This window comes from Acartia tonsa, chromosome 5, assembly GCF_053477335.1.
Source record: "Acartia tonsa isolate MP-2025a chromosome 5, ASM5347733v1, whole genome shotgun sequence".
NCBI lineage: Eukaryota > Metazoa > Arthropoda > Copepoda > Calanoida > Acartiidae > Acartia > Acartia tonsa.
The window spans coordinates 8940869-8962184 of NC_137264.1; the positions used below are offsets into that span (position 1 = coordinate 8940869).

At 33.8% G+C, this 21316-nt stretch overlaps 2 protein-coding genes across 2 annotated transcripts; both read left to right on the forward strand.

Annotated features, from left to right (window-relative positions):
- Positions 1-1373: 1373 nt before the first annotated feature.
- Positions 1374-14222, forward strand: LOC145318693 (heparan sulfate 2-O-sulfotransferase hst-2-like). Its single transcript, XM_080160139.1, has 11 exons — positions 1374-1548; positions 3022-3101; positions 4055-4113; positions 4750-4796; positions 5206-5274; positions 5630-5739; positions 7305-7411; positions 9327-9442; positions 10744-10808; positions 11727-11835; positions 13593-14222. The coding sequence occupies exons 1-11, from the start codon at positions 1438-1440 to the stop codon at positions 13872-13874; spliced, it is 1155 nt and encodes a 384-aa protein (XP_080016265.1). The 5' UTR covers positions 1374-1437; the 3' UTR covers positions 13875-14222.
- Positions 14223-18370: 4148 nt separating this feature from the next.
- Positions 18371-21112, forward strand: LOC145318692 (cytochrome P450 2B1-like). The gene has a single exon (XM_080160138.1). It carries the CDS (start codon positions 19460-19462, stop codon positions 20945-20947), a length of 1488 nt encoding a protein of 495 aa, XP_080016264.1. The 5' UTR covers positions 18371-19459; the 3' UTR covers positions 20948-21112.
- Positions 21113-21316: the final 204 nt, after the last annotated feature.

Sequence of the window (21316 nt, forward strand, 5' to 3'; positions counted from 1 at the left end):
GACCCTAACGCTATGGTTAGAATTTGGAAATCTGGTTTTTTCAGCAGCTCTTGAAGATATACATTGCAGTTCGAAAGAACCCTCCCCTTCCACCCTCCAAAATGGCCCAAATCTTTTATAGGCTAGCCTATAAGGTAGAGTTTCTTAAATCTTACATTTTCTTTTGTATCTATGTAAGGCTAAGAAAACTCTAACCCCCTAGTTTATTTTATAATAGGGTTTTGACCATTTTAATTTACATAGTAATCCAAAAATGAAAGTAAAGTTAATAAAACAAGGATGACAACATCCATAAAAAAGAAGCTCTGAAATGGAAGGACAAACGAACATTAAACACTGCACTTGTAGCTTGTCAGAGCTGAATTAGCAGAATATTAATGCATCAGTACAAACAATATTTTAAGAAAATTTGCTGCAAAACTGTTGCTACGCTTTCTTAATTGTACCTAACTACTATAGGAATCATCATGCAAAGTTTGGAATCGATAGGACAATTCTAACCTGTTTAAATTAACGAAAAGAGCTAACTCTCTGTGACGGACGGACGTACGGACGGACGGACCGACCCTAATTATAGAAAAGCTTCGTTTTTAAAAAGTTAGGTAGTTCTTGAATTTAAGCTTTATAGGTGTTTAATGCAACCATCTCGTAATCAATGTATAAATGGCACTTAGAATTCGAAATTTTGTATGAGTAATCCTTGGGCTATTTTCAATGCAAATCCATCACGAAACCTATCTTTACATTTTTCAAACGATTCTAGCCAGTAGTTGCTGGTACTAGAAATCTAAAAAAATGTTTTTTTTTGTATCATTTCACATGATTTAAAGCAAAAATGTGTTTTAAAAAGTTTGTTTCTACGTAATTTATGACAGATTTGCCCTAAAAATAGCCAAAAAAAAACGGCTAAACGGCTGGGCCGTTTGCCGTTACTTTTTCAAACTTTTTGTTCGATTTAGAGAAAATAGACCTACCAAGGATTACTCATGCAAAATTTCAGATTGAAATTCGAATTCTAAGTGCATTTAATACATTGATTACGAGATGGTTGCATTAACCCCCCCCCCCCCCTATATAACCGATACAATTTTTCTGTTGAAAGGGTCAGTCAGGGAAAGAAGAGGATATTAGAGACATTTTACGCATTTGAAAATATTGTTATATAATAGTTAAAATATGTTTCTTATGGACTTAATACCTTGTTTAAAACAGGGATCTAAAGGGATGAGACAATTGTTGATAAAGTGATGTACATCCCCAATGATAATACATAAATTAACCCTTTTGTAGATTCGATTTTTGATTGAAATGTTTGAACACTCAACTAAATGAACCATCCGATCAAAATTCAAATTTGTTAGACCAACAAATAAGAAAACTTTATTATAAGACTTTTGGGACTGGTGTAATAAGGAGCCTAATGTCTCCTCCCTTCCAATGATCAAAATCTCTCTGTATAAACAGAAGCAAGCTGAACAAATTCATACTGAAAATCTTGTTGGGAAAGATAATTTTAATCAAGATACAACTGTTGAATATAACTCCATGGTAATCTTTAGTTTTATATTTGCTACTCTATAATTCACTTTGTTTATCCGTCAGTCCGTCAGTTAGTTTGTCCGTAATTTTATGGGGGAAAACATAATTTTATTGACTCCTATTCAAGATAGATAGCTGAAATATTTAACGATTAAATAAGTTTACATTATACATATTCCAACCAAGTCTTATTAACTGGGGTGCTAGATCGATTCATAGAATTTTTTAGGTTTTTCTTAATTTCTTGACTACTTTTCAAGATAGACAGCTAAAATATTTAAGGAATAATTAAGTTCACATTCTACCTATTTCAACCAAGTTTCATCAAGATTTGCACATTAATTAGGGTGCTAGATCGATTCATAGATTTTCACGTTTTCTTTAATTTTCTTGACTTCTTTTCAACGTAGAAGGCTGATAATTTTAGTGATTAAATAAGTTCAAATTCTACATATTTTCACTAAATTTAATTGAAATTTGGTTGTTGGTTAGGTTGCTAGATCGATTCCTAGATTAGTCCCAAATTGAGATGGTTTTCAAACAAAAAATTATAATATACCCCAAAAAATGCCTTTGAGTAGGCGGTTACTTTCTTTGTCGGTCTGTATGTAATGCTTTAAAAGACCATAAAAATATTTAAAAATTTTTTTGTGATATATATTTTAGGTATCAAGTTTAATGTTTATTTTTTTATGGCACAACCTCAATAGATCATTTTCCCCCCAAATTTCCAACCATAATTCTTGAGCTTCACTACTTATGGATGTTGTCATCCATATTTTTTAGTTTATTGTATTTGAAGTCCTCCAGTTTATATACCATCTTTAAAATTCAAAGCTACCTATTTTTTTATTTTCAAAATAACATTATGAAATGATAATTAATTTATTTGATTTTTGGAACAGTGATTCCTGGGACAACAAGGTAAAATACCATATAAGAAACATCTCTATAAGTCCTAACAATATAAGCATTTCTTAAACAGTATCCTGAATTTAAGTAATTTTGTAACAAATTTCTCTGAATTTTGTTTATACTTGTAAATCAATATTCTGCCCATTAAGTTCTGACATTCTGCAAGTTATTGTTCATTTGCTCCGAAATTTCATTTTAGAGCTTTGCTTTGATGTTTGTGTTTGTCATCCTTGTTCATCTAAATAAACCAAAAATAATCGCAAAAAAAAACAGTGAGACATCAAGTTTGAAATCTATGAGGTATTTAATGAAATGCTTTTACTAAAATATATAGAGGCCTCGAGGGGCACATGAGAAAGGGGGAGTTGAATCCTAAAACCCATTTTTTATTTTAGATTGGGCTAATTTTTTCTGGAGGCGATTTCTCTTGGGAGGGTGGTGGTACCCTTCCCCAACATAGTTATAAACCTTCCTGTTAAGGAGAACCCGATCGGTTCAGCGGTAGCAAGATCCTTTGGTACAGACAAACAAACATCCTGTAACTTTTTTATAAGGATTTCTTTGTAGGTTGAAAATCCGTACCATGACACTGTACCTATACTGTACCTTTCTGGTGGCTGGACAGAATTGGATGTAGGCAGCTTACAAAGGAAAATTGTAGCATTGCATTAAATACATGAGGGGGGGGGGGGTGGATTGAAAGCAACCATCTCGTAATCAGTGTGCAAATTGCACTTAGAATCCGAATTTCGTTATGAAACTTGGCATGAGTAATCCTTGGTAGGTCAATTATCCCTAAAGGTGTACATACTAGGGTTGGGCCGGATATCCGGCTTTATATCTGGTCATTTTCAGTATCAATATAAAAAGTAGGGATTTTCTTTATTAAAGCGAGATGAAATTTTTTTCCAGATAATGTTTATTTATATGAAAATTTTATAATATAAATCTAAAAACATGATTTTTGTAGGGAGCTGCCAGTCGGCAGCTAAGCGGCAGCTGATTTTTATGAAGAAATTTTGGATCTAATGCAGTTCACGGTAAAATATTGCTGGTAAGGAATATTTCCAAAAATCTATGAATTTTAAAGGCTGCTAGCTGCCAATCGGCTGAACGTACAGATCATGCCTGCACACTGTTTTAAGCGGCATAAGAAGGACTACAAATAATGTGGAATAGCCATAAATCAATAATGCATAATCATCTCGCAGTGCAGAGAAATGCGCGAAAAAGACCTATTTTACGCGTTTTTTCTTCAGTGAAGCTTTCCCTCTGCGTCATTGGATCTTGGCTATTCCAGATTATTTGTAGGCCTTCTTATGCCGCTTAAAATGGTGTGCGGGTATTCGTTACCAGCAATATTTTACCGTGAACTGCAGTAGATCCTAAATTTTTTTGCTACTTCAACATCAAGTTATCTGGCTGGATATCCGGTATCCGGTAACCGGCCAAATAGGTATCCGGCCCAACCCTAAACTACATACATTCAGACAGACAGACTAAAACTGTTAAATGATAGACTTGCTACTAATTTTTAATATTATTTGCCTGTGTCATTTTATTTACAGGAAACTTTAATTAAATAAATGGTACAATTTTTAAGGAAAAACAATAGAAAACAGCAATTATTGAATATAAGCCTACCATATACTTCAGATTTAGGAACGGATTAAGGAGTATCCTTGTATAAAAGTAACAGGATGTTTGTCTGTCCTTCTGTCTGTGTGTACTGGAGGATCTCAATAACCTCTAGGTCAGAACTGTTCTCCTTTAGAATTTGAAGGTTAAAAGATTTTTTTGGGTGAGAGTACCACCACAATTTTAAATCGCCCGTGAAAAAATTACCCACCCAGAAGTTAATTTATTATAATTTTGTTGTTGAATTGTCAACATCAACAGAAATCTATCATTCTGTTTTTATCCTTAGATAAAAGGATCTCTCTCTGTCTATCTGTCTGTCGTCTGTGTCTCTGTACCGAAAGATCTCGCTAACCGCTATACCAATATGGTTAGTGTAGCTTTTCATAGGTCCTAGGAAGGTTTATGGCTATTTTGAGGAAGAGAACCACCAATCTCCCAAGAGAAATCGCCAAAATATCCAAAAGTTTCTAAAGTCCTGCTAGGCAGCGCCACTGTATGACTTACTACAGGGGTGCCGACACTTTTAAAAACTACAATCGGAAGTCAGGGGGGGGGGGGTTGAATTTACCCCCCCCCCTCAAGGGCCCCAGACTGGCCTGTAGGGACGTAGCCGAAAGTCTTATAGAAATTAATCCTTACTTCTGCGTGTGTGAGTAGATCATGAAATAGTTGCTAGCAGTCAAAATATAACAGCTAAAAAGGCAGGTCGACAGTCACACATTTCATTCATTTAGCTTACAATAGATATATAACGTCTAGATGAACAATATCTTGATTGGACCAATTAGAACACAGTGTACTAAAAAAACAATAATACTATTGGTTAGATATTATTTTCTTGATTTCATCTGTTTAAAAATCAGCTAAGAATTTTTTGGATAAAGATTTGCTTTGGGATATTATTTTGTTGCTTAATTTTAGGATTGAATCAAGAATTATTAAATATTAACGAAAAAAATTGTCTGCTTTATATTCCTTTTTAACTTACAGCGTATGCTTGACCATCTAGGATAATAAACCTATTTAAGTAAAAAGTAGAGTTGCTTTATTATAAAAACATTTTTATGTCAAATTATTCCCAAAATAAATGAATTGTTCCCTGTCTAACAGAACCCCTCCTATCTGATCTACAACCGAGCTCCCAAGTGTGGTTCATCGACAATGAATTCAGTCATCAAGGCAAAATTCCTTATTTTTAATATCATACATAGGTATACTAATTAACCTTAGATTTATATGGATCAACTCACAATTATTAGGAACAAAAATTACCCTGCAGATAAAGATTTTTCCATGGAAAGGTTTGGAAACTGTTAGTTTGTACAAACCAATCAAGATATTATAAATGTACTCAAAGTATTATGTCAAGATAATGAAAAGGTTGAGGTTTAGTCAAATTTACAGTCCAATATCTCCTTTAGTAGACCTTTATTAACATAGATTAAGTAACTATTCTTCAGTAAATTATGTAAGTTTGGATTTCAATGATCTATTTATTAAATTGATACACTTAAAAATAAGAGAAACTGTTTAGCATTTAAAGAAACAGAATAAGTTTGCTTTGAGCCATGAATTACAAGCACACGTGATTAATAATCAACAAACTAAAAACCTTGTCAACAAATTAAAAAAGATAAAAAGCAGGCAAGGTATATTTTATTTAATATCTATATTTGCGACAACTTTTATTAGACCCAAACTGTCATTTTTACACATTTACAAAACGTCTTGCTTTATTTAAAACTAGCGGCTTCGCCCCTAGCCTCTAGGGGCTTTGCCCCATGAGGTAATTTACAAAAAAAATAAAAATAAATCTTTTTTTTTTGGTGGGGGGGGGGGGGTAGGGAATTTTCATTTTTTGGAGGGTAAGGGGTGTCCCACCCCTTACAAAAATAGCTTAAAACCACCACAGGACTAGTAGGTATAGACCCTGAAGAGTAGAATCCGATCGGTTCAGTGGTTACCGAGATCTTAAGGGACGGACGGACGGACGGACGGACAGACAGACTGACGGACGGACAGACAGACAGAAAGACAGACAGACATCAAGCTACTTTGTATTATTAGATTATGATCAAGAAACATTAAAACAGTCATGAATTTATGCTATGAGGAGTAGGTTTAAAAAGTACAATTTCCAATAACCTTTTGAATATTTTAAAAATCTTAAAACTTTATTAGAAATCGAGAAAAAAAAACTATATTTAACGCAAAAAATTGGAACCTATATTAGCCTTTCTTCGGGCGAAAACTTAAAACTTTAAAAATAAATCTGCCCCAACACCCAACCACCTTAATTTCGAAAATCAAAAACTTCTTTTACCTTTTTATACCTATTTTCTAAAAGGAGATTAAAGGACGCCTGCAAGAAATAACACGCTTTAACTGCTGAAAGACTGCCACAAGAAGACCCAATACCCCAAATTATAAGCCTTCAGCTTCAATAACAAAAAAGTTCTAGGCATTTCAAAATAGCATTTTATGTACAATGGAATTTTTGAAAGATTTCCAATGCTCATAAAAGAAAAAACAATATTAAATTACGTTGCCTAGACATAAAATTATAACCTTATCTTTGTCAGAAACTCAGATTGCCTGTAACTGATTACATTTTTACAATAAAAACACCACATTTCATAGTCAAAATCTATGAAAAAAAATTCGATTTAAATTGCATTTTAAACGAAAATCATAGCGGAAACAAAGGGGTAATCTAATACAAGCTTAGCTGTGATTGGTTGTTAAGCTGATTCAGCCTTCTGATTGGCTACAGTACATTCGGTACAACGCAAGTAAAACTTAATTTTTTTTAATGATTTTGACTATAAAATTGGTATTTTTATTGTAAAAATATAATTAGTTACTGGAAACCTAAATTTATGACAAAAATAAGCTTATAATTTTGTTTCTAGGCCACGTAGTTTAATTTTAAAGTTTTCAACATGAGCATTGCAATTCTTTCAAAATTTCCATTGTACATAAATTTCATTTTAAAATGCCTAGAACTTTTTTGTTGTAGAAGCTGAAGGCTTCAAATTTGGGGTATTTGGTCTACGTGTGGCAGTCTTTCAGCAGTTAAAGCGTGGTATTTCTTGCAGGATTCCTTTAATAAATTCTTGTACCTCCAAAATCATACTTTGCAAACACAAATGAATAATAATAATGTTCGCCTCAGGGAATAGATATATAATAGAAATAAATATACCCAGAAAGGTGGTTTACGACAGCCATTTCTACTACCTGCAGTGGCCAGAATTTGATTTCAATCCTATCCTTATAAATGTGGTTAGAGACCCTATTGAAAGGCAAATTTCCAAGGAAGAGTATCTATTAATACTGTCAACAATTTTAGTTCAGAAGCTCATCTATAATTTACTTTGTCTGTGAGTCCGTCCGTCAGTCAGTCCCTAACACAATAGGGGAAATGTGATTTTCTCAGCTGCAATGAAAGATAAACAGCTGCAAATTTCAGTGAAGATTCCTATAACATATATGCATCTTTTTTTCATAAATTTTAATGTCTGTCTGTCGATCATACCTCAAAAACATTAACCTTATTTTCACAGGTTTTGTAATTTGCTTTGATTTTCTTTGCATATTCTCTCTCATTTCTACTATATAACTTAGTCTGTCCATTTGTCCATTCCATGCATGGTTTTCATATGGTATGCTTCTTAAGAATGTTGCCATACTTGTTAGTAACATTATAGCATCAACACAGAAACAAAGAACAAAAATATAATGGTGTAATGATAATAATCAGTATATAAGAACATTGTCTTATAATGATATTTTAGTTTTAAATAACTATGTACTCTTAATCCTTATGATCTTCTTTTTTTAAGGAATAAGACAATGTAGATAAATAGATGCAAAATTTCATTAAAATTGTTATTGAAAAAAATCAAGCTTTGGGTACCATTAAAATTTTCAGATGAATGTCACCTTTTTCTCCCTAATAATTTAATACATAATACATAGCTAGCTATACATCTTTAACACAAAGTAAAAGTAGGTCTATCTGTAAGTTCACCTTTCTCTCCGCTGAACTAATTAGGAATATAGCTACTGATCCTGCGATAATTTTAAGCTATTGTCATGGGGAGTGGGACACCCTCATCCCATCAAAAAGAATTTTTTTTTAGTAACCAAAATAAATAAAGTGGGTTATGGACCAATCACAGCATCTCGGGGCGAAGCCCCCATGAAAAAAATGCCCCCCCGCCCTCCTTTTCTGGTAGCGAAGCTACTCTATAATTTTAAATGTCCGTTTGTCCGTAAGAAACGTTATGGAGGAAACGTGAATTTCTCGTCTCCTATAGAAGATAGTCGACTGAAACTTCTTGTCAATATTCCCATCAATATGATTATGGAGCATAATTAAACATCTATGGCGGCCGGACTGCTTTTAGACTGTTTTTAGGCACGTCTGAAACTTCTTGTCGACATTCCCATCAATATGTAGCATAATTAAGTATAAAACATCTATGCGATCGGACTGCTTTTAGGCAGGTTCTGTTTTGCTATTTATCACATATTTCCCCATATCTTTTGTGTTTCTGGTCCGATTTGCAAAGTTTTTGTGGATAATAATATCAAAATTAAATTTCCCGTTGTTTTGAGCATCCATTATGTAATTTACTTTGACTGTCAGTCTGTGAGTCATAGCACTGAAAGATAAATATTAAGAAATAAAAAGTAAGTATTGAAAAGGTTTGGTGGTTTTTTCTCTGATATTCTTGTTTTTGACAATTAATCTTTAAATTCTTGTGTATATTTTTTGTGCTTCGCTACTTATGGATGTTGTCATTCTTGTTTTTATATAAATTTCAAAAGTTTACACAGCTTTTGTAATTTATAGAAAAAAATTTTTAGATAACTTTTTTTTCCTGGGTTTAACATTTAATTTTGACTTTTTATAATTTCTCTATGACTTTTATAATAGGGGGAACTTTTCATTACCTGCTAGGGCGAAAATTTTAGATAACTTTTTTTCCCTGGGTTTAACATTTAATTTTGACTTTTTATAATTTCTCTATGACTCTAATAATAGGGGGAACTTTTCAATACCTCCTAGGGCGAAGCCCTAGAGCCTAGTACCGAAGCTTCTAGAAGCTTACAAGAAACCATATATATAGGTTTGAAGCTGATTCCATAGTTTCATTCCTAAACTTAAAAAGTTTAAAACCAACAGAACGCTTCTATCAATTACATATAGTTGCTCTCTTTCCAGTTTTACTATCAGAGATCAGAGAAAAGATGGGGAAATATAACAGAGAGACCAGCACCAGAATGGTTCAACAAAACCCTGGAATTCTGCCTATTTTCTGGAGACCCTGAATGTCAGGTGAGAATCAGAGGGGACATTGGACTTCAATTATACACTTGTACCCAAAGGTTTATAGAAACGTTATCTCTTTTGTTGTCAAATGCTTTTGATACACACAAGCAGTGTCCAAACTTTTTTCACCAATGATTTTCATTAACAGTAGGAGCAATTTGTTTAGCAGAATTTGGAGTTTAGGTTAGTTTTTTTGTAACTAGTGACAACACGTGTAGATGCATCTAAGGGTTCTTAAGGTGGATGGGGGAGGAGAAGTTTCCTGTTTTCAATTTCAGTTTTAAAAAGAAAAATAATTATTAGGGGGTCACTTTTACTATGGGCAACTTTACTGAGAAGGGTGGTGGTACCCTCTCCCAAATAGTTATAAACCTTCATAGGACCTATGAAAAGCTACATTGTAAAGGAGAGGTATATCGGTTCATTGGTTAGCTAGATTCATCGGTACAGACAGACAGAGACACACACAGACATCCTGTTATATAAGGATTGTATTTTCTCTATAAGATCCTTTGGTAAAAACTGGCATTATTTCGGCATGTATGGCAATTATAATAAATAAACTTATTTGAACAATTCATGTTTAATTTTGTTTTGAATTCTATTTTAATAGCCCCTAGCCTCTAGGGACTTTTTTCTTCAAGGGGTAATTAAACAATTAAATTATATACGTGCCTAAAATTAGGTACTAAAAAAAACATTTTTTTACCTACCTAAATTTCTACATACCCCCCCCCCAAAAAAAAAAAATTAGGTGATTTTTTTGGGGTTGGGGGTGTCCCACCCTCCAAGAAAATAGCCTAAAACCACCACAGGACCAGTAGGTATATTTCCTGAAGAGTAGAATAAGATTAGTTTAGTGGTTACCGAGATCTTAAGGGACGGACAGACGGACAGATGGCTACTTTGAATTATAGATTACAAAAGATCATGTAAGAACGATCTAGAAAGCAAGGCATCTCTATAATTTTTACCTGAGAGTCTGTTAAATGTTATAATTGTGGTGTAAAACATCCATTCGTCCGATGGGCATTGAGTTACACAACATTCAACCAACACTTTGATTGCACGACCTTAGTCTAGAAGTCCTAACTGTTCATGGTAATAACTTCCCCCTGTTCATGGGCCATGACATTCCCCTTACTCTTACAATTGAAGACATGCACCTAACATAGCAGCAGTAGGTACCATTTAAACGTCTCTAGTATGAGCTAGTGTGATTCAGACTCAAACCCGACACCTCCATGGCAGCAAATGGACATTTACCAATTACGCTAATGTAGCGAGTTCAATCTGGTTTAATTTAGTTTGGAGATGTAGAAGAGTTGATAACAACATATTTTTGTGGAACAGCTTGGGAGTGTGGGGACAGGTAGCTATAACAGGAATATGGTAGCTGTCTGTCTATTGTGCCCTAGCAAAATGGGGATAAATGTCACTGCTTTTGGCCTACCTATTCTAGTGATGTCAGGAAATATCCTATACCCCATCTCTTTTCTTTCCCCCTTCCCTATTCTTTCCCTCTACTATGACGTCAATAGAATAGGTAGGCCAAAAGCAGTGACATCTATCCCTATTTTCTTAGGGCACTAAACACAGCTACAGGAATATGCAGAAATAGTTATCACGTATAAATGCTAATAAAAACTAGCATAATTTTCAGAAAATAAGAGAAAATCTATTAAAATTCTGAGAAAATAAATAAAAAATTATATAGTTTTCCATCATAGTCTTTTCGTTAATATAGGCATTTTAGAATTGTCTTATCGATTTTAAACTTTGCATGGTGATTCCTGTAGTAGTTGGTACGATTTAGAAAGCGTAGTAACTCTATAATCGTTACCAGAATGTACATACGTCTATTTTAAACATGTTAATTTTTATCTTTTTAAACAGCAAAATTTCATGTGATAAAATTATTCAATTGATCTGATTCTTGGAATACTAATTCCTAGGACAACAAAGTATATTGCTATAACGAAGCATCTCTATAATCAAGTCCTAAAAATGTAAGTATGTATGTATTGAATATTCTGTTTTGACACTCTATAAGTGTTTATGTTTGTTTGTCCTAAAGTTTCAGAGCTTCGATTTTATAGATGTTGTCATCCTTGTAAATGTAAAAAGCAAACAAATTATGATTTTAAAATTTTTTCATTTTTCCATAGTGACGATTTTTATTTACTTGACATTTAGAATTTAAACCAAATTTTAGAAATCTTTAGAAAAATTATTGAAGGTCTACATAAGTTTTTGGGTGTGTTTATCTGATGATATCTTTTTATTACAGAAAATCTGGCAGAGCTTTGCAGCTGGCAAAAAAGCATATAGAAGAAGAATATAGTGTTGTTGGTATTACTGAAGATCTAAAAAATACTATGGTCCTCTTAGAAAATTATATTCCAGGAAAAGAGTATTATTTTGTACTCCTTGAATTATAGAAATAGACATAATACATAAAGATGGTCCATCTGACCTCAATATTTGTCAAACTTAAAAAGTATTTTTTTCCTAACAGACAAACACTCTGTTTATTTTTTGCATCCAAGTTATAAAAGAAACAAAATATTTTGAGGATATTATATGTTTTAAAATCCAACTTTATTCTTTGAAATTAAACTATTCAAAGGAATATTATTATTGGTTTTGTCATGTGCTCCGCACTATACTAGGAAATAAATTTTTACATTATATAATTTACCCAAGAAATTCTTTATCCAAAGTCTGTCCACAATTTTAACCAATGAAATGTATGGAATGTACCTTCACTATTCTCCTATTACAGAGATACCCCCCCCCCTTTCCTACCCCCACAAAATCCCTGAACAATTTAGGTATAGTTTTGATTTTTTTTATGGAGTAAAGAAGGTTTTTATCCCCTATTATAAAATACTTCCTCCCCTCAGTACAAATTTTACCACCCAGGTAATTTTTTTTGCGATTTCTGTAAACAATTCCCAACCTATTGAGATCCTTACCTCACTCCCTCCAAAAAAAAAAAGACTCAACATGCTTTTTTATAAAAAGATGTAATATTCTAGAAAAGAAGGTGTATCAACTTTTTTTTTATAGCTAGCCGGTTCTTTTAGTAAGTAGTAGATGTAAAATTTTTCATAGAATTCAGATATGCAATCGGTTTTTTTGTAGACCTCTTATTTTTTAAGTAATTTAAGTTTTTTAAAAAAATAATTAAGTCGGTTTTAAGGTACTAAAACGCAACAAAATAAAAGAAGAAAATGGCCAGTAAGAACAAAAATAGTAAGATCTTTAATTTGACACCTTACTTTTAAAATTCTGTTGAGTAATTATTGAAAAAATCTATTTTTTTAACCTCGGTTTAATAAAAACTTTAGACCTAAATATTTTCTCAAACAGACATAAAAAACATGGGTTCATATATACCTTTAGAATCAGAAAAATATTACGAATCCATTGTAAGCAAAATTGAAAAAAAGTAAAAAAATAAAAAAATAGCCAATTGTATTTTTTGTTCTGGCAACACTATCGTCTTCCCTTTTTTACCCCCTCTTTACCCCCTCTATACCCCCTTCCCATTTTTATACTCAATTGAAGAGTTAAGACGTTGCCTGTACAATATAATATGATATTTTCATATAATTCCTTTTATTGTAGTTTATATACTATATTGTAAACTTTTTTTTTCAATTTTGCTTACAATGGATTCGTAATATTTTTCTGATTCTAAAGGTATATATGAACCCATATTTTTTTACTTGTGAAATGATAAAATTGAGTTCAAAGTTTTTATTCTCGTGGGTTTTAAAAAATCGATTTTTTCAATGATTACCTGACAGAATTGAAAAAGTAAGGTGTCAAATTAAAGATCTTACTATTTTTGTTCATAATGGCCATTTTCTTTCTTTTTTTTGTTGCATTTTAGTACCTTAAAATCGACTTAATTTTTTTTTTTTAAACTTAAATTACTTAAAAAATAAGAGGTCTACAAAAAAACCGATTGCATATCTGAATTCTATGAAAAATTTTACATCTACTACTTACTAAAAGGACCGGCTAGCTATAAAAAAAAAAGTTGATACAACTTCTTTAAATGAAATTTAAACGTGCCATCTGTTTTGCCGTTTGTATGTACGAACTAACGTATAGACAAAAGTTGCATCTATTTTAATACTCTTGAATTCCAGGCTATTTTCGAGGAGCCTCTAGCTATTTTTCCAGAGAAAAAGTTCGCGAAAACACAAATGCCCATCCGCCTCAGAATGATAAAGTTGTGCAAAAACTAAAATCTGAGTTGAGAATAGATTTAGAACTTTATGCTTTCATCCAACAAAGGTTCAATATTCAGCTGCAACATGTGAACACTGTCAAGAAAATAAGCCGCAACCAAAACTCAGTTGGAATAATTTCATTAAGCCACAATTTGGCGTCTAAATATACTGTTGATTTAGGTCAACTTTAGATCAGTAAAAAAGTGCTTTTATATCCAGTATTAGATTACTAAAAAGCATTTGATTGAATCTTTAAGGTGACACAACGCTAAATCCAAGTTTTGAGTCACCAGGGGAGCTACAGTAGACCAATCTTGAATGTTAAGGTGTCCATAGAAAGCTATTGGCAAAACTAAAGGACTTGGGGGCCTATCTCTTAGCCAGCTCTTAAAGTGATATCGATACTAGAAAAATTTGTCATCTTTAAAACATCACACAGTATTGTAATAATTCATCTTTTATAAATGTATTTTAAAAATGTTGAAATATTTGTAATCTGTCAAAAAAAAATTTATAATTAAAGAATATGTTAGTTAGAACAGCAGTAATATTTTACTAGAAATTAATCTGGGATGGGAGACCAGGTACGTGCACGCCGTCCATCCTGCACCGTGCATCAATGACCCTGGCAGCTACACCAGAAGAGTCCTACTGTGCTGGAAAGGTCCCAGGGTAGATGCCAGACTGAATTCTGGTCACTTCCCCCAAGTCCAGGGGGTTTGGGTGGGGCTAACAATCCCTCCCTAGAAAAAACCTGCTTATGTTCAACCCGCACAAAGTAAAAACCAATTTAACTTTGGGCTCGGGAACGAAGTAGAGGTTGGAAACAACAATATGATGTTTGGCTGGGAAACCGCTAACGGACCAGTCAGGCGGATGATTCTGAATTCCCGCAGACCAGCAAAAATTTGCACCTGGAATGTTCGGACAATGTTTCAGTCAGGCCAGACAGAAAACATTTGCCGAGAAATGCTAAAAGCCAAGGTTGACATCCTGGCTATCACCGAATCAAGGTGGACAAACAATGGAGAGTTTAAACATCATTCTGGCTTGAAAATACTATACTCAGGTCATATGAATGAGGATCTAGGCCATAATCAAGGGGTGGCTCTTATGCTGACCAAGCAAGCAGAGCAGGCCATGATCAGTTGGCAACCCCATGGTCCTAGAATTATGGAGGCTTATTTCAAATCCTCAGTTAAAAACATCAAACTGAGAATTATAGTAGCATATGCTCCTACAGAACAAGCAAATACAGAGGTCAAAAACGAATTTTATGACCAGCTTGACTCTGTATTTAAAAATGGTCATAAAGAAAAGGATCTGACCATGCTCCTAGGAGATTTCAATGCTCAAGTGGGGAGTAATAATGAGAATTTAGAAGAAGTTATGGGCAGATATGGCCTAGGCTTAAGTAATGGCAAGGAAAATGACAATGGTGATAGACTTGTAAGTTTTTGTACTGAAAACAAACTTGTCATTGGTGGAACCATCTTTAAACACAAAAAGATTCATACTGCCACCTGGAGATCACCAGATCAAAGAACCTTTAACCAGATAGACCACATATGTATATCTAGACGCTTTAAAGGTTCTCTCCTTGACGTCAGGGTTGAAAGAGGACCTGATGTTAATTCAGACCATTATCTTCTATCTTCTAAAGTTCGGCTTAGATTTAAAAAGCAGGACACAAAGCCTAACCCCAGGAAGAAATATAATTTAACAACCCTCCAAAACTCTGAAAAGTTGCAAGAGTTTAAGCTCACTCTAAAGAATAGATTTGAGTTGCTGACTCTTCAAGAGGAAGATGGAGTGGAAGATATTTGGCAAGGTATCAAAAAAGTTTATAATGATACCAGCCAAGAAAAATTAGGTTTCAAAAAGGCTAACCAAAAGCCGTGGATCACTCAAAGATCCATTGATCTCATGGATCAAAGAAGAGAGGTAAGACAAAAGACACTCTCTAGAAACTCTCCAGAAGATAAAGACCTGTATAAGAGGCTCAGCAGGGAAATCCAAAAAAGTGTCAGAATTGACAAAAAAGAACACTTGGAAAACCTTGCCTTGCAAGCAGAAAATGCTGCTAATCAAAATAGAATGAAAGATGTCTATGAGATTACCAAGAGCATTGCAGGCAAAGTACACAAATCAGGATCACACATCAGGGACAAGGATGGTTCACTCCTTAAAACTGATGAGGATATTCTAATTAGATGGGCAGAACATTTCACTGAACTGCTGAATCTTCCAGTTCCAGAGGAAGAAACTGAGATTCCACCCTCAGATGCACTTGACATTGACTGTCGAGCGCCAAATCTATTGGAAATCAAAGAGGCCATTAAAAGTTTGAAAAATAACAAGGCCGCAGGACCTGATAACATCCCAGCTGAGGTCATGAAAGCAGACCTAGACACATCTGCTGAGGCATTCCTACCTTTGATCACTAAGATATGGAATGATGAGTTATGCCCAGAGGACTGGAAAAATGGACATATCTCAATACTGGCCAAAAAAGGAGACTTGACCCAATGTGGAAACTACAGAGGGATAATGCTTCTCTCAGTACCTGGCCGTATCCTTAGTAAGATTCTTCTTAATAGAATAAAGAAGAAGGTTAATGAAAAGCTAAGACCTAATCAGGCTGGATTTAGACCAAACCGTTCCACTATTGATCAGATAACCTCTTTAAGAATCATCATAGAGCAATCCAAGGAATGGAACTCTGAGCTTTTTGTAAACTTTATTGACTACAAAAAAGCATTTGATTCTTTAGACAGGAAATCACTCTGGAAAATCTGCCGACACTATGGCATTCCAGAAAAGATAATCAATATCATTAAAGCTATCTATCATAAAGGAGGTGGAAATGTTATGTATAAAGGTAAACTATCAACCTTTTTTGAGATTGTAACAGGTGTCAGACAAGGATGCCTTCTCTCTCCCTTCCTTTTCCTCCTTGCCATTGACTGGATCATGAAGAACTGTGAAAGCAATGATGGCATTCGCTGGCAGTTATTTGGCAATCCCAAATATTTGGGAGATCTGGACTTTGCTGATGATATTGCTTTGTTAACAAGCAATAGAAGTCAAATGCAAAGAAGGACTAACATGATAGCTGAAACTTCCAAGAAAGTTGGACTTGAAATAAATGTTCCAAAAACTAAAATACTCAGATTAAATGCAAACTCCCAAGAACCAATAACTATTGGAAACCAAATTCTTGAGGATGTTAACTGCTTTGAGTATCTTGGAAGTAAAATTGATGAAGCTGGAGGCACTTTGACAGATGTTAAAGCTAGAATTAACAAATCTAGAACAGCCTTTGCCAGCTTGAACAAAATTTGGAATTCCAACAACATCTCCATAAAGACCAAGTTAAGACTTTTCAAGTCAAATGTTCTGTCTGTTTTGCTGTATGGGGCCGAAACTTGGTTCCTAAACACAGCAGTGGTCTCCAAGCTTCAGACATATGTCAACAAATGTCTTAGGAGAATCCACAAGATCTTTTGGCCAAACAAGATCACAAATGCTGAGCTTTTAGAGCGCAGTGATATGTCAGAAATCAAACTGACAATAAAACAGAGAAAATGGAGATGGTTGGGGCACACTCTAAGAAAAGGGCATGATGATTTAACCTATCAAGCCTTGACTTGGGACCCCTTCACAGGAAAAAGGAAACCAGGTAGACCAAAAACAACCTGGAGGAGGGAATTCCTTGAAGAACTGAGTAAAAAGAATTTTTCATCTTTCAGTGAAGCCTCTACTGAGGCCCAATTCAAAGATAAATGGAGAACCATTGTGCGTGGCCTATGCTCTGGAAAGAAGAGATAAATGGCGATGATGATGAGAAATTAATCTACTGATAAAGCACAAGATATTAGCAGAAGGAGTCACCACACATTCTTTAAAAAACCTTTATCCCTTAAATACACTGTTGTCTTAACCCTTCACAGTCGCGTCCTTTTCCATTTTTCGCTTCCTTCACCCTTTTATTTAACAACCTTTGTTTCTTTGGTCCTTTTTTAGACAGCTGTACTTTCAGTATTTTTGAAGAAAATTTTTATCTTTATGTAAATTTTATATTAGAAATCTTAAAATCATAAATTTCGGGCAGCAGCTGTATTTGACAGCTGGCAAGCGGCGAGAAAACGGCGACAGATAATTGTGAAATTTTAATATGTCATGCAGACATGTTATAAAAGCTTAAGTGTTTAATTTGAAGTCTTTAAGTGAAAAATTGCAGTCAGAGGAGCCTTTATAGATTTCTGGAGACCGGGAGGATCAGAACCTGGAAGATTGAAATTGAACACCTTTATTATATATGAGGATATACTACTATAGAATATACTATAGTATTTTGTTAAAATAAAATCCTTTGTTTAAGTCAAAAAAATATTTTTGCTCATTACCTTGATGACCCTGCCAGGTTTGCTGGAATCCTGTGCCCGCCAGGAAGAAAATTTCAAAAATTTACAACCATCAGTTATATTTCATACAAATATCTAAAAAGTCACTCAGTTATAGCTATCTATCTTTCACAAACAGAAAATGAGATAGAAAAAACCTCAGGGTTAAGGGTAATAGATGTTAAAAAATACCTTTTAGAAGAATTGTGTATTTTTTACTGAGAATAATGACCTATAGTTTATTTTCATACTAATTTTTTTTAATCACCCTATATATATATATAAATGTATATTTATCTACAATAGATATACAGACTTTCTTCCACTAGACATCATGGACTAATTAAGATATGTAAAACAAGAGGTGCTAATCCTATTCAATTTAATTGTCTAAAGTCTTGGTCTAATGTTTACATATTTATAAAAAGAAAAGGTACATTATATGTTAAAGAGAATATTATCATTAATTTCAGACATGTACATTCTTTTTAGTTTTGTCTTTATTATTTACTTTAAAATAAACTAATATCTATAAAAACTAAGATGCCTAAATTGTCCTTAAATATTTTTCTAAGGCAGTGTACCCTGGAAATTTTAGCTTATTCTTCTAGAAACTTTTCATAGAAATAATGTAAAGCTATAGTACATTTTGTGATACTTGTATGTTTGGAAAGATTTATAAGTTAAAAGCTAAAAATAAACAAATATCTTTGTCTGCTAGAAATTCCTCGTTAAGGTTTATTGTATTTTCCAGCCCAATATTTGTGTCTAACCAAACTAACAGAATAAATGTATAGAGGAGCTGGTATTAAAATTTACATATCCAAGTGAAGAATATAAAAACTCTACCTTTTACTCCTTACCTGCACTGAACATGTCTCATGTCTGAAATTACTAAATCCAGACTATCACATAGAATAATTACTTTATTAGTTATTTTCATAATTTTTTTATTTTTCACACCTTTTTAAATATTATGTGTCTTTTCAACTGATTTAATTCTATGGTCTGATTGTCTCCTGTCTTATTTTCAGGTATTGTTTAATTTTCAATACAATAAGTTTTTATGGGATCAGAATATATTGAATTTTAAATTAATGTAATTTTTTATTTTTACATATTTTGTTCTTGCTATTTTAAACCCCTGAAAGTCTAAGATTTATATAAAAAAGTGTTAATCCTTGAGTTCAGACTGTATAGACATAGGTCTGGCTCAAAGTCTGAATATCCAATATACAAAATTTCATGCTTTCACTTACTGAAAGTCTATAGTCTGAAATTTTTGTATAAAATGAAATAACTATGTATGATATCCTCAGAATAAAACAAAACTTACAACAGTTCACATAATAAATACAACTAGAATAGAAATGAATCCTTTAATTCTATTCTCCTTCTTGTCTTTGATTGGATGGAAGTTATACCAGAGATGGAAGCTGCCCAAGAATTTTCCACCTGGACCCAGCAGCCTTCCTGTCCTGGGAGCTATCCATCATTTATCTGATAATCTACTTAGCAGTTTTCTAGAACTAAGATCCAAGTATGGAAATATCTTTGGCTTGAGAATTGGACCCACTCCAACAGTTGTGATTTCTGATTTCCACACTTGTGTCAAGGTGTTCAAGGATGCCAACTTCTCAGCCAGACCCACCTACTTGACTGAAGTTATGGGCAGTGTCATGTCCAGGCCAGAAGATGATCCCAGCCCAAACAGAGGAGTTGTATTCAGCTCTGGTAGAAACTGGGATGAACAGAGAAAGTTTGTTCTCAAGAAGCTGAGTGAGTTTGGTGTTGGCAAGTCCAGGCTTGAAGAGACCATCACTGAACAAGTTGAACTTCTTGTCAAGGTCTTGAGAAAAGATTCCTCCAAGGGACTGGTTCATCTGGGACAAAGATTCAGTGTCTCCATTGTGAATTCTATCTGGAACATTGTTACTGGTTCACAGTTTGATCTGGATGATCCCTTGGTTCACAGCATCTACCAGGGAATTGACAAGTTCATTGATTCACACAGACTCATTGGTGTGTTCATGGTCTTCCCTTGGCTGAGGCATATCATCAACTATCTTGGTGGTACTCTCAACAAGATGAAACAAGATGTCAGAGATATGATGAAGAAGATTGTTGATGATCATATCATGGCCACTACTGGATCTGAGTCTGATCTTGTTGATGCGTATCTAAACAAGATTGAAGACACAACTGACAAAGGATCTTCTTTCTTTGGTAGGAAAGGTAGAACAAACCTTGAACAGAATATGCTGGAACTGTTCGGAGCTGGAGCCAACCCTGTCTCCACCACTCTTTCATTCTGCTTCCTGTACCTGGCCAAGAATCCTGAGATTCAAAAGAAAATTGCTGATGAGATCCAGGAAACTGTTGGATCCACCCGTGTTACAATGGAAGATGTGCAGAGACTGCCCTACACTAATGCCTTCATCCATGAGATCATGAGAATCACAGCCATCAACTTTATTGGTACTCCTCACATGAACTTCAAGGATGCCAAGATTGGAGATTATGATGTTCCTGCTGGAACTACAGTCTTCTCCTTCCTCTACTATATTCTCAATGATCCCACCTACTGGAAGAATCCTCAGGAATTTAAACCTGAGAGATTTATAGATGAGAGTGGCAACTTTGCTAAAGATGAGAGATTGATTCCTTTCCTTGTTGGACGCAGACAATGCCTTGGCATGGCTTTGGCTCAATCTGAGATGTTCTTGTTCTTTGCCAACCTTGTCAGAGAGTTTAGCTTCAGTGAAGATAAGAGCTGTCCACTCCCTGAACCAACACCCACCATGGGATTTGTCATGGGATGTCCAGCTTATCAAATGAAAATCACTGATAGAGTTTAAGTAAACTCTGATATATGGAACAGAAACTACAGCAGTATTACTTCAAAAGAAAGAAATCTCAGCAAAAATCTCAAAACCATGCCTACAGATAATTTATAATTCATTCAGATAATAATATTATGATAATGTAAAACAAAAACAAATATATAATACGTATAAATTTAAGGAATTTCATTATTTTTTTTTGTTTATTTATAAGTTTTCAAATGGTTTTCAAGTATGGAGTTACTGAAAAAAATAAAATCATTACCCATAACTCATATTCAATTCAAACCATACCGGTTTACAATTTTCATTAAACAAATTGAATTTAATTATTAATACTCTATATATTTTAAACTGAAATTTATATTGACAACTTTTAACATA